Source organism: Salmo salar, chromosome 28 (genome assembly GCF_965601325.2).
Source record: "Salmo salar chromosome 28, fSalSal1, whole genome shotgun sequence".
Lineage (NCBI taxonomy): Eukaryota > Metazoa > Chordata > Actinopteri > Salmoniformes > Salmonidae > Salmo > Salmo salar.
In genome coordinates, this window is record NC_138318.1 from 4121477 (window position 1) to 4138469 (window position 16993).

At 41.4% G+C, this 16993-nt stretch overlaps 1 protein-coding gene across 1 annotated transcript in view; it reads left to right on the forward strand.

The window, feature by feature from the left end:
• Nucleotides 1–16993, forward strand: part of LOC106589298 (vesicle-fusing ATPase) — a 44020-nt gene continuing 27027 nt past the window's right edge. Inside the window, exons 1-2 of the mRNA XM_014179080.3 lie at nucleotides 1–130; nucleotides 16633–16718. Of these exons, the coding sequence (XP_014034555.1) occupies nucleotides 119–130; nucleotides 16633–16718 (98 nt within the window). The 5' untranslated portion in view covers nucleotides 1–118. The remainder of the gene's footprint in view (nucleotides 131–16632; nucleotides 16719–16993) is intronic.

The following is a 16993-nucleotide window of genomic DNA, read 5'->3' on the forward strand; positions in this document are numbered from 1 at the left end:
CACGGCGATCCCGCCCACTTAGCCTGTGTAGCATTAGTGGAGTTCAACGATTGTGCTGTTAGCAGTGCTGGGAACATTTACTCTGAATTGTATTTGAAAAACGACAACAAACAGCAATATGGCCGGCCGGGTGAGTTTCCTTTAAATAAATGACTTTAGGTAAACATATTGAGACAATGCTGTGTGTTAAGGATGTTTCAGCTACTATTATCTACCGTTAGCTAGTTAGCTAGCTACCTCCAACACACACACTACTAGCCTGTGTGGCAGAGTACGTCATTCAAACCTCAGCCCGGAAGACGAGTATCTTAGGGTTAGTGTCCACTGCAAGCCATGTAATATCAAGCTAGCTACACAATACACTCAAATAGTATCTCTCTATGCTGTATCTCTAGTCAGTCTCGACCAGGAAACTTCATAGTGATAGTAGTTTGCTAATAAAGCCAGCGCAGTATGAAAGGATACAGCTAGGCGAAACAAGTTATATCTCTACTGGCACCAAGGTTTGACAGCTGGCTAACTTGTTGACTAGTTCTCAATACCAGCCTAGCTAGACACACACACTCGTACCACCAGGGAAGTGAAATTGAAATGTCTGACTGCTGGGAAAGAGGCACAACAACATATAACTAAGTCATTTTTAGTCCAAATATAATTTAACATTAGCTAGAGCTTTCCACTTTCAAGATACTTTAACAATGTGGACTGGCTAGGTATCCACTGGCTGACAGTGGCACTGTAGCACAGATGAAAGGGATTTCATTCATCTTTGACTGTACTGTGTGAAATCTGTGGATGACACAATGTTATGAAGTAACTGGGGGCCCCTATAATGCAAAGGCTGTAGATGACAAGCAGTCATGCTCACGTCTAGGGGTAGTTCTTCCTATAAGTATTTTGTGTACATTTTAGAACGTTTGAGTTGATTACATTTGGATAGAATGTGAGGAATTCCCTTAAAGGTAGACTCAGCGATGATGACACACTACACGTCAAAAGTTTTAGAACAGAGTTTTTATTTATTTTTACTATTTTCTACATTGTAGAATAATGGTGAAGACATCAACACTATCAAATAAAACAAATGGAATCATGCAGTAACCAAAAAAGTGTTAAACAAATCAAAATATATTTTATATGATTCTTAAAATATCCACCCTTTGCCTTGATGACAGCTTTGCACACTCTTGGCATTCTCTAAACCAGCTTCATGAGGTAGTCACCTGGAATGCATTTCAATTAACAGGTGTGCTGCCTTAAGTTAATTTGTGGAATTTCTTCCCTTAATGTGTTTGAGCCAATCAGTTGTGTTGTGACAAGGTCAGGGGGGTATACAGAAGATAGCCCTATTTGGTAAAAGACCAAGTCCATATTATGGCAAAAACAGCTCAAATAAGCTAAGCAAACAGAAATGACAGTCCATCATTACTTTAAGACATGAATGTCAGTCAATACGGAACATGTCAAGAACTTTGAAAGTTTCTTCAAGTGTTGTCGCAAAAACCATCAAGCTCTATGATGAAATTGTCTCTCATGAGGACCACCACAGGAAAGGAAGACCCAGAGTTATCTCTGCTGCAGAGATAAGTTATCAGAGTTATCTCTGCTGAAGTTCAATAGTTACCAGCCTCAGAAATTGCAGCCCAAATAAATCCTTCACAGAGTCCAAGTAACAGACACATCTCAACATCAACTGTTCAGAGGAGACTGTGTGAATCAGGCCTTCATAGTTGAATTGATGCAAAGAAACCACTACTAAAGGACACCAATAAGAAGAGACTTGCTTGGGCCAAGAAACACGAGCAATGTACATTAGACCGGTGGAAATTTGTCCTTTGGTCTGGATTCCAAATTGGAGATTTTTGGTTCCAACCAGCGTGTCTTTGTGAGATGTGGTGTGGGTGAACGGATTGTCTCTGCATGTGTATTTCCCGCCATAAAGCATGGAGGTGTTATGGTGTGGGGGTCCTTTGCTGATGACACTGTCTGTGATTTATTTAGACTTCAAGGCACACTTAACCAGCATGGCTACCACATCATTCTTCAATGATTACACCATCCCATCTGGTTTGGGCTTAGTGGTACTATCATTTATTTTTCAACAGGACAATGACCCATCACACCTCCAGGCTGTGTAAGGGCTATTTGACCAAGGAGAGTGATGGAGTGCTGCATCAGATGACTTGGCCTCCACAACCCCCTGACCTAAACCAAATTGAGATGGTTTGGGATGAGTCGAACTGCAGAGTGAAGGAAAAACAGCCAACAAGTGCTCAGCATATATGTGAACTCCTTCAAGACAGTTGGAAAAGCATTCCAGGTGAAGCTGGTTGAGAGAATGCCAAGAGTGTGCAAAGTTGTCATCAAGATAAAGGTTGGCTATTTGAAGAATATCTAATATAAAATTTATTTTGATTTGTTTAACACTTATTTGGTAACTAACATGATTCCATATGTGTTGTTTCATAGTTTTGATGTCTTCACTATTATAATACAATGTAGAAAATGGTAAAATAAAGAAACCCTTGAATGAGTAGGTGTTTTCACATTTTTGACCGGTAGTGTAGATGCAGAAAGTAAACAGCATAGTAGATCAATTTCCCCTAACAACTAAGAGCGTTGAAGCACTAACCCGTGCACATGCGCAGATACCGTGTGACTGTGTGAGAGCAAAGTCTTGCGTTTCACTCATCTCAATGTCACGAGCAGCACCACAGATAATCTCATTTTATTGAGTCTACCTTTAAACACAATCTGCAACTTAAAACAGCTGCTTAGCTAAAACTGTGCTCGCAGTGTTCCACAAATCATTAGAAAATATTTGCCTTAGAGTGGAAAAGCTCCAGAGATTTGCTCCGGTCAGCCCAGTATCCAACTCAGTTTTCCATGATGTTCATTAGCGTCATTGGATTAGTTTCAAAATATAGACCTAAATAACATTAGTATCTCTGATGTTGGTTGGTAAACAGGGCAGCTCAAATGTACTCAAAACCTATGCTTTTTTTCTGTCTACTTTTGCACCAAAGTGGTTTCCCAGAAAATCACTGACTATAAGCATTATATTTTATTTTGATTTCAGTAATACCATCCTAAAAATATAAAAGATCGAGTCTGTATTTGGGGAAACAGCGCCGCTGTTCACCCCAGCGCCTTTGTTATTTTTTTTGTGGGGGTTGTTGAAGTGGAGGAGAGAAGCGCGCGTGTGTGTGCGTGTGTGCGTGTGTGTGTGTGTGTGTGTGTGTGTGTCCCTTCACAAAAAGGTGTTATTATTAAAATATATTATAGCGGCCCTTGTGTGCACATCCAGTAATACCGTATACCCTGGTATGGTACAGTATGACGGTATTAAAATCTGTATACTCCCCAACTCTACCGACCACATCCTTTTCACATCGACAGGGTGTAGTGGAGCGGGTTGAAAGATTCCTTGGTGTCCACAACACTAAGGATCTATCATGGTCCAAACACACCAACACAATTGTGAAGAGGTCACAACAACGCCTCTTCCCCCTCAGGAGTCTACACCCAGTGTTTCCCCTATATTAATTTAGTGGTGGGACGCCACAATTAATGGCTGCCATTTAATGGGCTTCTTACCAATTGTGCTATTCTGTGTGTGTTTTCATGTTTGTAACTTTTATTTGTACATAATGTTTCTGACACTCTCTCTTATGACTGAAAAGAGCTTCTGGACATCACAACAGCGATTACTCACCTCTGACTAAACAAAGATGTTATATTTAATGAATCGGAGGTGAAAAATGCCTGGTCCTCCTGGACCAGGCCCAAATCCCCATCATTGGCATGAATAGGAGATGCCGATACAGGGGGTGCATATCCGGGTGCTTGGTAAGAATGCTCTGACGCTCGTCGCATGTGGCAGGGCATGCAAACTATTACGGATTACAAAGGGAAACTGAGCTGCCCAGTGACGCGAGCCTACCAGACGAGCTAAATGCCTTTTTATGCTCGCCTTGAGGAAAGCAACACTGAAGCATGCGTAAGAGCACCAGCTGTTCTGGATGACTGTGTAATCACGCTCTCCGTAGCCGACGTGAGTAAGACCTTTAACCTCTATGGGCTAGGCGGGACGAATTCGTCCCACCTACGTAACAGCCACTTGAAGCCTGTGGCGCGATTTTCAAAACCTTAAAAATCCTATTTAAAGACAAGACTCTCTTTAATCTAACCACACTGTCCGATTTCAAAAAGGCTTTACAACGAAAGCAAAACATTAGATTATGTCAGCAGAGTACCAAGCCAGAAATAATCAGACACCCATTTTTCAAGCTAGCATATAATGTCACAAAAACCCAGAAGACAGCTAAATGCAACACTAACCTTTGATGATCTTCATCAGATGACAACCCTAGGACATTATGTTATACAATACATGCATGTTTTGTTCAATCAAGTTCATATTTATATCAAAAACCAGCTTTTTACATTAGCATGTGACGTTCAGAACTAGCATACCCCCGCAAACTTCCGGGGAATTCGCTAACATTTTACTAAATTACTCACGATAAACGTTCACAAAAAGCATAACAATTATTTTAAGAATTATAGATACAGACCTCCTCTATGCACTTGATATGTCCGATTTTAAAATAGCTTTTTGGTGAAAGCACATTTTGCAATATTCTAAGTACATAGCCCAGGCATCACGGGCTCGCTATTTAGACACCCGGCAAGTTTAGCACTCACCATAATCATATTTACTATTATAAAAGTTTGATTATCTTTTGTTGTCTTCATCAGAATGCACTCCCAGGACTGCTACTTCAATAACAAATGTTGGTTTGGTCCAAAATAATCCATCGTTATATCCGAATAGCGGCGTTTTGTTCGTGCGTTCCAGACACTATCCGAAATGGTAAAGAAGGGTCGTGCGCATGGCGCAATTCGTGACAAAAAAATTCGAAATATTCCATTACCGTACTTCGAAGCATGTCAACCGCTGTTTAAAATCAATTTTTATGCCATTTTTCTCGTAGAAAAGCGATAATATTCCGACCGGGAATCTCCTTTTCGGCAAACAGAGGATAAAATCACAAAGACGGGGGCGGTCAGGTCACGCACCTAAGCCCAGAGTCCCTTGATCGGCCACTTGAGAAAGGCGATAATGTGTTTCAGCCTGGGGCTGGGATGACGACATTCAGGTTTTTCCCGGGCTCTGAGCGCCTATGGACGACGTAGGAAGTGTCACGTTAGAGCAGAGATCCTTAGTAAAAGATAGAGATGGAAAAGAAGTTCAAGAAATGGTCAGACAGGCCACTTCCTGTAAAGGAATCTCTCAGGTTTTGACCTGCCATTTGAGTTCTGTTATACTCACAGACACCATTCAAACAGTTTTAGAAACTTTAGGGTGTTTTCTATCCATATGTAATAAGTATATGCATATTCTAGTTACTGGGTAGGAGTGGTAACCAGATTAAATCAGGTATGTTTTTTATCCAGCCGTGTCAATACTGCCCCCTAGCCCTAACAGGTTAAACAGGTCAACATTCACAAGGCTGCAGGGCCAGATGGATTACCAGGGCGCATACTCGGAGCATGCGCTGACTAACTAGCAAATGTCTTCACTGACATTTAACCTCTCTCTGGCTGAGTCTGTAATACCTACAATGTTTCAAGCAGACCACCATTGTCTCTGTGCTCAAGAACGGCAAGGTAACCTGCCTAAAGGACTACCGCCCCGTAGCACTCACGTCTGTAGCCATGAAGTGCTTTGAAAGGCTGGTCATGGCTCACGTCAACACCATCATTTCAGAAACCCTAGACCCGCTTCAATTTGCATACCGCCACAACAGATCCACAGATGATGTAATCTCCATTACACTGCCCATTCCCACCTGAACAAAAGGAAAACAGACAGCATTCTCACGTAGGTTGACTACAGTTCAGTGTTCAACACCATAGTGCCCTCAAAGCTCATCACTAAGTTACGGACCCTGGGACTAAACACTCCACAAATTTCTGGCTAACAAACTATGGTTTTGGTAAGTCGGTTAGGACGTCCAAGTAATTTTCCCAACAATTGTTTACAGACAGATTATTTCACTTAATTCACTATCACAATTCCAGTGGGTCAGAAGTTTACATACACTAAGTTGACTGTGCCTTTAAACAACTTGGAAAATTCCAGAAAATGATGTCATGGCTTTAGAAGCTTCTGATAGGCTAATTGACATCATTTGAGTCAATTGGAGGTGTACCTGTGGATGTATTTCAAGGCCTAACTTCGAACTCCGTGCCTCTTTGCTTGACATCATGGGAAAATCAAAAGAAATCAAGACCTCAGAAAAGAAATTGTAGACCTCCACAAGTCTGCTTCATCCTTGGGAGCAATTTCCAAATGCCTGAAGGTACCACATGTACAAACAATAGTACGCAAGTGTAAACACCATGGGACCATGCAGCCCTCATACCGCTCAGGAAGGAGACGCGTTCTGTCTCCTAGAGATGAACGTACTTTGGTGCAAATCAATCCCAGAACAGCAACAAAGGACCTTGTGAAGATGCTGGAGGAAACCGTTTTGTACCTGTCTACAGTTGAAGTCGGAAGTTTACATACACCTTAGCCAAATACATTTAAACTCAGTTTTTCACAATTCCTGACATTTAACCCTTGAAAAAATCCCTGTCTTAGGTCAGTTAGGATCACCACTTTTATTTTAAGAATGTGAAATGTCAATAATAGAGTGCTTTTATTTCTTTCATCACATTCCCAGTGGGTCAGAAATGTACATACATACACTCAATTAGTATTTGGTAGCATTGCCTTTAAATTGTTTAACTTGTGTCAAATGTTTTGGGTAGCCTTCTACAAGCTTCCCACAATAAGTTGTGTGAATTTTGGCCCATTCCCCCTGACAGAGCTGGTGTAACTGAGTCAGGTTTGTAGGCCTCCTTGCTCGCACACGCTTTTTCAGTTCTGCCCACAGATTCTCTATAGGATTGAGGACAGGGCTTTGTGATGGCGACTCTAATACCTTAGCCATTTTTCCACAACTTTGGAAGTATACTTGGGGTCATTGTCCATTTGGAAGACCCATTTGCGACCAAGCTTTAACTTCTTGACTGATGTCTTGAGATGTTGCTTCAATATATCCACATAATTTTCCTCCCTCATGATGCCATGTGTCTTGTTAAGTGCACCAGTCCCTCTTGCAGCAAAGCACCGCCACAACATGATGCTGCCACCCCTGTGCTTCGCTGTTGGGATGGTGTTCTTCGGCTTGCAAGCGTCCCCCTTTTTTCTCCAAACACAACGATGGTCATTATGGCCGAAAGTTATATTTTTGTTTCATCAGACCAGGGAACATTTCTCTAAAAAGTACGATCTTTTCCCCCATGTGCAGTTGCAAACTGTAGTCTGGCTTTTTTATGGCGTATTTGGAGCAGTGGCTTCTTCCTTGTTGAGCGGCCTTTAGGTTATGTCGATATAGGACTTGTTTTACTGTGGATATAGATACTTTTGTACCGGTTTCCTCCAGCATCTTCACAAGGTCCTTTGCTGTTGTTCTGGGATTGATTTGCACTTTTTGCACCAAAGTACGTTCATCTCTAGGAGACAGAACACGTCTCCTTCCTAAGCGGTATGACGGCTGCGTGGTCCCATGGTGTTTATACTTGTGTACTATTGTTTGTACAGATGCACGTGGTACCTTCAGGCGTTTGGAAATTGCTCCCAAGGATGAACCAGACTTGTGGAGGTCTACAAATATTTTTTTCTGTGGTCTTTGCTGATTACTTTTAAACAAGTTTTGTTTAGCTAATAAAATTTTAACATTCCATCAAACTACTTTTGGGTACCTTGTTAACATTTCCAACATGATATCCATGTCTTAAACATGGCTACGTTTCGGAAATGGCAAAGAAAACGTGTAATCTGCTTGACACATTAAAGTTACTTACCTTACAGATCACAAAGTCAGATAATTTCCACTCCATTCATATGCAAATCCTTTTGATTCATACACTGGCTTTTCTTTCTGTCGTGTTTTTATTTTATACCTGCCCTTCCCTTATCTACATTGAAATAATATAATTTCAGTAGTCCTCTATTATGATGCATTTTTTTTTTTTATATCTCGCATAGCTCATTAGTACACCCCTGGTTGAACACATATGTATCTATTCTAGGTCCTAGGATACAACAAAAAATAATGTGGATACCACCAAAGGACACCTTACAATAATGAACACCTTGTGAAACGGCTGTGAAAACCAACCTGGCATTATTTAAGATTAAGACAAACTTTTTATATTTTTTGGTACAGTTGTCATGCATTTTCTTCTTTTTTTTGTACACTGACATGGCAATTAATACAATTTAAGACTAATATACTGAATTATGGTGTGTGTGGAATATTGAGGAGGTGGTTGCTGTGTGGGTGGGAGGTTCTGCCTCTCACTTGTTCTCAGCAGGCAGCCAGTCTTGGAAGGGGGACTTGAAGAGGGAGACTGCAAAGTACAGGCACTGCTGCTCTCTTTGTTCTGAGTCTTTGCAATGCCTGTGTTTTTAGTTAATCTGTGTCTCACATTATGTGCCCAGTATGATAGAGCAATAACATTTCTTAGCAGATAATGACAACATGACAATAACAGTAGCTGTAGATGATGTAATGAAAAGTTGGAGGGTGGTTGGTAATGGAGGAAATCAGGTGGATCCATATGGGATCAATATCATGCCAAATGTATTGTGAACTCACAGCATGCATTTTGTATTCGTGTATCATGATTTGTACAAATAAGTACCAATCCACAATTGTGAATCACCAATCCACAAACACCTTTTTGATTTGTTTTTCTAAATTGATATATAGAATTGTTTTATAACTGCAGATGTTCAGGTTATTTCCAAGGACCTTAAGTAAAATGACTGCCGGGAAGACAAACATTATCACGAGTAGAAAGCGATTTGTAGTCGTAGAAAAAATTGATGCTCCCATAAAAGTTGATCCCGTTGATGCTGTTGACCCGGATCACTGGTAGCTGCGGAAAAGGAGGCGCTCAAAGGGGGTGAGTGTAACTGGTGTGAAATGGCTAGTTAGTTAGCGGTGCGCGCTAATAGCATTTCAGTCGATGACGTCACTCGCTCTGAGACCTTGAAGTAGTTGTTCCCTTTGCTCTGCAAGGACCGCGGCTTTTGTGGAGCGATGGGTAACGATGCTTCGAGGGGGACTGTCTGTGTGCAGAGGGTCCCTGGTTCAAGCCCAGGTTGGGGCGAGGGACGGAGGCAGTACTGTTACAAAGTCTGTATGATATATCCTTCATTTATAGTGGCGCTATCACGGCCAGCTAATTCAACTATTTGTGTGATGAACGGGTGTACACCGCAATAGTGTTGCAAATATAGAGTAATCTAGGGCTTTCAATTATTTAAGTTGGACATACTATGGTTACGTATATGATTTAACATATTATGGTTACCATACTATAATTTCTGCAGCCCTACAGGCATCAACATGGCCCAACGAGAGGCTGCCAGCAATTTTATAGAAATCGCATTCTATGAATAGAAACCTTTTTTCTACGACTACAAATCGCTTTCTACTGTGATAACTTTTTTTCTACGTGTGAGAAATTCTTGTCTTTTTCTTGTCATCAAATCTCTGCCGAAAGTCAGGTGACAGGTGACCTAAGCGCTTCCAAAGTAGCGATATGCAACTCCATATATGTGCAAATCTTTATGGCAGTCATTTTACTTAAGGCTCTTGGAAATTACCTGCATATCTGCAGTTAAAAAAAAAATGTTGGAATGCAATATCGATTTACAAATCAAAAGGTGTTTATTTGTGGGTTGCGATTTACAATTGTGGATTGGTGATTTATTTGTACAAATCATGATACATGCATACAAAATGCACGCTGTGAGTTCACAATACATTTGGCATGATATTGATCCCATAGATTCACGTCTGGGTGTTGGCAGAACCCAAAGGTCCTGGAGAACAGGAGCAGAGTTAAAGGGAACAGGGTATAAGCCAGAGACAAGCAAACACACAGGTTACACTTTTTACAGGGAGAAAATTTGATGGATTAGTGCAGTGTTTATAAATGAGAGAGATGTACTTTTAACACTTTTGGAAGGTATAGCCTACCTAAAGCTGTCCATCATTGCCTTGGAGGTGGCCTTGCCAGTCTCTTCCTTGATGGGTATCATACAAAACGAAAATCTATTTTTGGTTCCAAGCACCCTTTTTAATGGGTTACAGAAGGGAGTTTAGAGTTAAGCACACACTCTTCCTTTACTGACCTTAATGGGTATTGCCTCCACCCACCCACTTGGAAAATTGATCAGTCGCCGTCAGACACCAGCAGTTGCTGTTCCTGGATTTCGCGAAGGCTCCGATGAAGTCCACCCCTAACATTTAAAGTGTTAGTGTCATACATTATGTATCCGTATCTGTATCATACATTATGCATATTTTCATATTTGTAAACATACTGACATACACACTATAATATTGAACTCTGCTTTGGTCAAATACAGTAACCATTACCAAACAACTTATCAGGGCAAAATTTGTATTGGGACACGTACCGATCATGTGCCATGGTGAAACAACTGATGGGCTTCAACACCAGCGCCACAGTCTTTGCCCTCTCAAACTTCTGACAGGGTACTGACCTTTTTTTTTTTAAGCAAAAATTGACCAATTAAAACATTTTGTGCACTCTGACATTCATTTAAATCATAATTTCAGATATAATAGAATGCGATTGATAAACAAAAGGTTACTTCACTTGCCCAGCTGTCCACCTCCTTGACAATTCCCTGTCAGAAGAAGCGTAGGTTGATTTTTGGCAATCATGCACTTCACTCCGAAATGGCCAGCGTGCATCTTGGTCAGCACGGCCTCCTCCTTAGAAGAAATCACCCTTCTGTGTGGTTGGCCATCCTCCCCTCGTAGGTACATATGATTGCCTAACAAGTTGGGAGAGGAGTTGAAATAACTTTTACATTTGCACTTCTCTCTCTCTCGCGCTCGCTCGCTCACACACACACACACACACACACACACACCTAGTTAAGGGCATTTGGAATTACCATAGTTGCTTAGACCTATCCATTTGATTGATCAGTTTTAACTTATAGCTAGATACCTCAATATGACCGACATGTAACTATATCAGTCGAGGCTGCTGAGGGGAGAATGGCTCATAGTAATGGTTGTTATGGAGTCAATGGAATGGTATCAACCACACCACGTGTTTGATACCATTCCATTTACTCCATACATTATTATGCGCCATCCTCCCCTCAGCAGCCTCCACTGAACTATATGAATAGCTAGCAACATGTAAATGACTAACTAGCTAGATAGAAAATGGTGGTTGAAAGATTGTTGTACATAGCTAAATCTGTCCAGTTATCATCTTAACGTTACCCTGATTTGTGATTTTTCTCTGAATGTTGCGCCTCTTGTCGAGATCAGTGGTGTCTTCATAGTACAGTCATGGCCAAAAGTTTTGAATGACACAAATATACATTTTCACAAAGTCTGCTGCCTCAGTTTGTATGATGGCAATTTGCATATACTCCAGAATGTTTTGAAGAGTGATCAGATGAATTGCAATTAATTGCAAAGTCCCTCTTTGCCATGCAAATGAACTGAATCCCTCAAAAAACATTTCCACTACATTTCAGCCCTGCCACAAAAGGACCAGCTGACATCATGTCAGTGATTCTCTCGTTAACACAGGTGTGAGTGTTGATGAGGACAAGGCTGGAGATCACTCTGTCATGCTGATTGAGTTCAAATAACAGACTGGAAGCTTCAAAAGGAGGGTGGTGCTTGGAATCATTGTTCTTCCTCTGTCAAACATGGTTACCTGCAAGGAAACACGTGCCGTCATCATTGCTTTGCACAAAAAGGGCTTCACAGGCAAGGATATTGCTGCCAGTAAGATTGCACCTGAATCAACCATTTATCGGATCAAGAAAATGACTTTACCCCAGTCCTCAGCAGTCCAATCCCTGTACCTTTTGCAGAATATCAGTCTGTCCCTGATGTTTTTCCTAGAGAGAAGTGGCTTCTTTTCTGCCCTTCTTGACGCCAGGCCATCCTCCAAAGTCTTTGCCTCATTGTGCGTGCAGATGCACTCACACCTGCCTGCTGCCATTCCTGAGCAATCTCTGTACTGGTGGTGCCCCTATCCCGCAGCTGAATCAACTTTAGGAGACGGTCCTGGCACTTGCTGGACTTTCTTGGGCGCCCTGAAGCCTTCTTCACAACAATTGAACCGCTCTCCTTGAAGTTCTTGATGATCCGATAAATGGTTGATTTTGGTGCAATATACTTGCCTGTGAAGCCCTTTTTGTGCAAAGCAATGATGACGGCACGTGTTTCCTTGCAGGTAACCATGGCTGACAGAGGAAGAACAATGATTCCAAGCATCACCCTCCCTTTTGAACCTTCCAGTCTGTTATTTGAACTCAATCAGCATGACAGAGTGATCTCCAGCCTTGTCCTTCTCAACACTCACACCTGTGTTAACGAGAGAATCACTGACATGTCAGCTGGTCCTTTTGTGGCAGGGCTGAAATGCAGTGGAAATGTTTTTGGGGGATTCACTTCATTTGCATAGCAAAGAGGGACTTTGCAATTCATTGCAATTCATCTGATCACTCTTCATAACATTCTGGCGTATATGCAAATTGCCATCATACAAACTGAGGCAGCAGACTTTGTGAAAATTAATATTTGTCATTCAAGTCTTTTGACCACGACTGTACTGTTAGCTGATAATGTTTACTTTGCAAGCTACCGTTAGAAACTATGTACATAGGGGTAAGTAGACCTAATGTACTTTTTTCCCTCTCCAACCAATGTAGGCCTACCTTGTGACGTTAACTAACATTTTCCCCTTTTCAACATTGTTTAATCTCGATTGCTGCTGGCAGACATGATAGGCTAGCTACATTGATTGATTGAACCACGTCAAATTGGATAGCTAATGTAAGCTAATAACAGATCACGTCAATATGGCTAGTTAACAAGTTAACTTTCAGTGGATAAACTAGATGGCTATATCCAAATATTGTTTGATTTGCTTGCAATCTATAGTGTCAACGACAGTAGTCTGACTGAAAACTTTATCAGGATGAGGACTTGTCAATTTTCAAGCCTAGTCTCTAAGCCTAATGAAACATGTTTGCTTACAATGCCTTGCAATGAAGGGCAGCTATTGGTTGATGGATAGAAATACAAAAAAAGCAGACATTGAATATCCCCTTGAGCATGGTGAAGTTATAAATTACACTTTGGATGGTGTATCAGTATATACAGGCGTCCTTCCTAACTCAGTTGCCGGAGATGAAGGAAACTGCACAGGGATTTCACCATGAGGCCAATGGTGACTTTAAAACAGTTAGAGTTTAATGGCTGTGATAGGAGAAAACTGAGGATGGGTCAACAACATTGTAGTTACACCACAGTACTGACCTAATTGACAGTGAAAAGAAGGAAGCCTGTACAGAATAAAAATATTCCAAAACATGCATCCTGTTTGCAACAAGGAACTAAAGTAATTCAAAAACCTGGTTCAGTCAGTTTTCCTCCAGACACTGGGAGATGAATTCACCGTTCAGCAGGACAATAACCTAAAACACAAGGCCAAATCTACACTGGAGTTGCTTACCAAGAAGACGGTGAATGTTCCTGAGTGGCCGAGTTATAGTTTTGACTTGGCAAGACCTGCAAATGGTTGTCTAGTAATGACCAACAACCAATTTCACAGAGCTTCAAGAATTTAGAGAAGAATATTGAACAAATGTTGCACAATCCAGGTGTGGAAAGCTCTATAGACTTACGCAGAAAGACGTACAGCTGTCATCACTGCTAAAGGTGCTTCTACAAAGTATTGACTCGGGTGTGAATACTTATGTAAATGAGATATTTCTGTATTTAATACATTTGCAAAAATATATAAAAACAGGTTTTCACTTTGTCATTATGGGGTATAGTGGGTGGGGGGGAATAATTTTACACTTTTAATTCAGGCTGTAAAACAACAAGATGTGGAATAAGTCAAGGGGTGTGAATACTTTCTGAAGTCACTATATGTCCGCTTGTTTTCATGTTGTCTTTTTGGTCTCGTCTCCTTCGCTCTTTCTGCTGTGACTATGCACCGTCCCACACACACACACACCAAGCCTCTCCCCCTGCCACTCACAACAAAGATGAGGGATCACTTTTTCCTCAAGCAGTTTTAACTCACTGTTTGCATTTTGAGGTTTGGTCCAACAGAATCGGTCATATTCCCATGTAGATTGTTCTCAATAATTTGTTCTTAACTGACGTAGGAGTAAAGTGACTGGTCAACAGGATAGATAATAGACCGTGTGTGTGTGTGTACGCATAGAGTTAGTGCAAAAATGGGGCAATGCAGGTAATCTGGGTAGCCATTCGATTAGCTGGCTACTCACTAGCATGTGGGCTTGAGGTCGTTTATGAAACCTGTTAATTTTCTATAATGCCTGCTACAAGAAGTTGGACATTATTAGTGAATGTACATTATGCATGGTTCTGGTTAAATTAGTAACAAAAAACGGCATTTTCATAGACACACTTGAAAGACAGATCAGTGATTATTGCAACAAAAAAACAGGTTAAACTATTTTGATAATGGTTGTGGAAGGCTTATATTTAGCCTAGGAATGTCATTTGATTGTTTGCTGACTGTTTGAAATGCAGTGTATTTTATCATTAATTGTACAACAAAGCTTATTTAGAGAAATCATTCAATTGAGAGATCCACTGAGTGTACAAAACATTAGGAACATCTTCCTAATATTAAGTTGCACCCCCTTTTGCCCTCAGAACAGCCTCAGTTCATCGGGGCATGGACTCTACAAGGTGTCGAAAGCGTTCCACAGGGATGCTGTCCCATGTTGACTCCAATGCTTCTCACAGTTGTGTCAAGTTGGTATTATGTCCTTTGGGCGGTGGACCATTCTTGATACACACGGGAAATGGTTGAGTGTGAAAAACCCAGCAGCGTTGCAGTTCTTGACACACTCAAACCGATGCACCTGGCACCTACGACTATCCCGCGTTCAAAGGCACTTAAATATTTTGCCTTGCCCATTCACCCTCTGAATGGCACACACAATCCATGTCTCAAGTCTTAAAAAGTTTCTTTAACCTGTCTTCTACCCATCATCTACCTGATTTTAAGTGGATTTAACGGGTGACATCAATAAGGGATCATAGCTTTCACCTGGATTCGCCTGTTTTAGTATGTGCCATTTGAAAGAGCATGTTCCAGTTTACACTGTGAATCGCTATGAAAAAAATCTAGATTTTTAGGCCATATCACTCAGCAGAAGTTGGAGAGTGGAGGCATGGGTATTTGAAGTCTTCAAAATAATGTTTTCTGGAGATGTATAACATGTTACACTTGTAGCTTTTTGCAGTATGAGAGGCTATGGCTTGTATAAATCACCATCATCCCTATGGAGAATTTATAGCTGTGATATATTACACGGTTACTATCAACCGTTATGAGAAAGTTGCGTAGGCCTGGAAAATAGCCTGAAGTCCGAGGTGTCACGTTGCTAGAATTTTACCATAGCTCCCCAAAGAAGTAGCTAGGAGTAATGACTTATTCTCAGGAAGATGCAAAACAACAACCCCGGCCCAGACAGTTGATTTCTTTCTTGAAATTTGCAATAGTTTGAGTTACACTGTTGGTTTAAACAGAATCCCTCAAGGGAGAACGTTTTTGGTTAACAAACCCGAGTTGTTCTGCATCTGTATGAGGCTTGTCAACCATCCTACATGTCTTTACTACCCACAAAGCCCTATTCCTCACCCTTTGCTCTTTTCACTTTCCACCAATATATTTTCAATGCTTCCCTCCCTCTTCTGGGGATATGTATGAATGGATAGCCTATAGCAGGAAAAGCTTTTCCATCCAATCAAATTAGCTGGAGTGGAGGGACAACCCCATTCGCTGCCTAGGCTAAATTTAATTTGTCTTATACCCACTAACTCGCACAGAGGCAATATGGGAAGTTTGGCACACTGGCAAAAAAAAACTATGTTTATTTGAAAAGAAGCGACCTGGTTAAGAAGAGCATAGGTTGACAATCTACATGGGAATGCAGTTTGTCCCACATGTAGCCTAGGCCTATCTGTTTGTTTGTTATACACCTCAAAATACACTTTTTTATTCAACCTGTAACTAGGCAAGTCAGTTAAGAACAAATTCTTATTTGCAATGACGGCCTACACCAGCCAAACCCGGATGACGCTGGGCCAGTTGTGCGCAGCCCTATGGGACTCGCAATTACGACCGGTTGCGATACAGCCTGGTTTCGAACCAGGGTGCCTCTAGTGAAGACCTCTAGCGCTGAGATGCAGTGCCTTAGACCGCTGCGCCACTCTGGAGCAATGTTGAGGAAATGACGCAAACCTTTAGTAGTACATTCTTTTCAAGTAGCTGATACTTTCTAAAAGGCATAGGCCATGTGATACCACAGCCAAGGGATGTGAAAGAAGAAATATTTTCATTACACCATATCAATTGCAATTGGTATGTCACTGGGACATGTGTACCTTTTTATTTTTTTGAAAAGGTTACTGAGTCTCCTGTTTCTGTTATTCTCCTTGTCAGACTATGCAAGCCGCGCGATGCCCAACAGACGAACTGTCACTTACCAACTGCGCAGTCGTGAGTGAGAAGGACCCACAGTTTGAACAGTAAGTAGTGTGTGTGTGTGTGAGACCACTATATGGTTGTATGCTGTTTTGTGCATGTACGTGTGTTTTGATCCCCAGCCCTGAGGTGCCTCTGCCACATCAAAGGCCTGTGTGTGTGTGTGTGTGGCGGTAGATCACAGTGGATCACTGGGGCTCAGCTCTCTAGCCATGATGCCAAAAGCCCCAGGGCCGTCACATTCTCTGTCTGTGGCTGCTCTGATTTCGTTCTCTATCACCAAATAATGTTGTTCTGTCTCTTCATCTCTGGCCTTTGT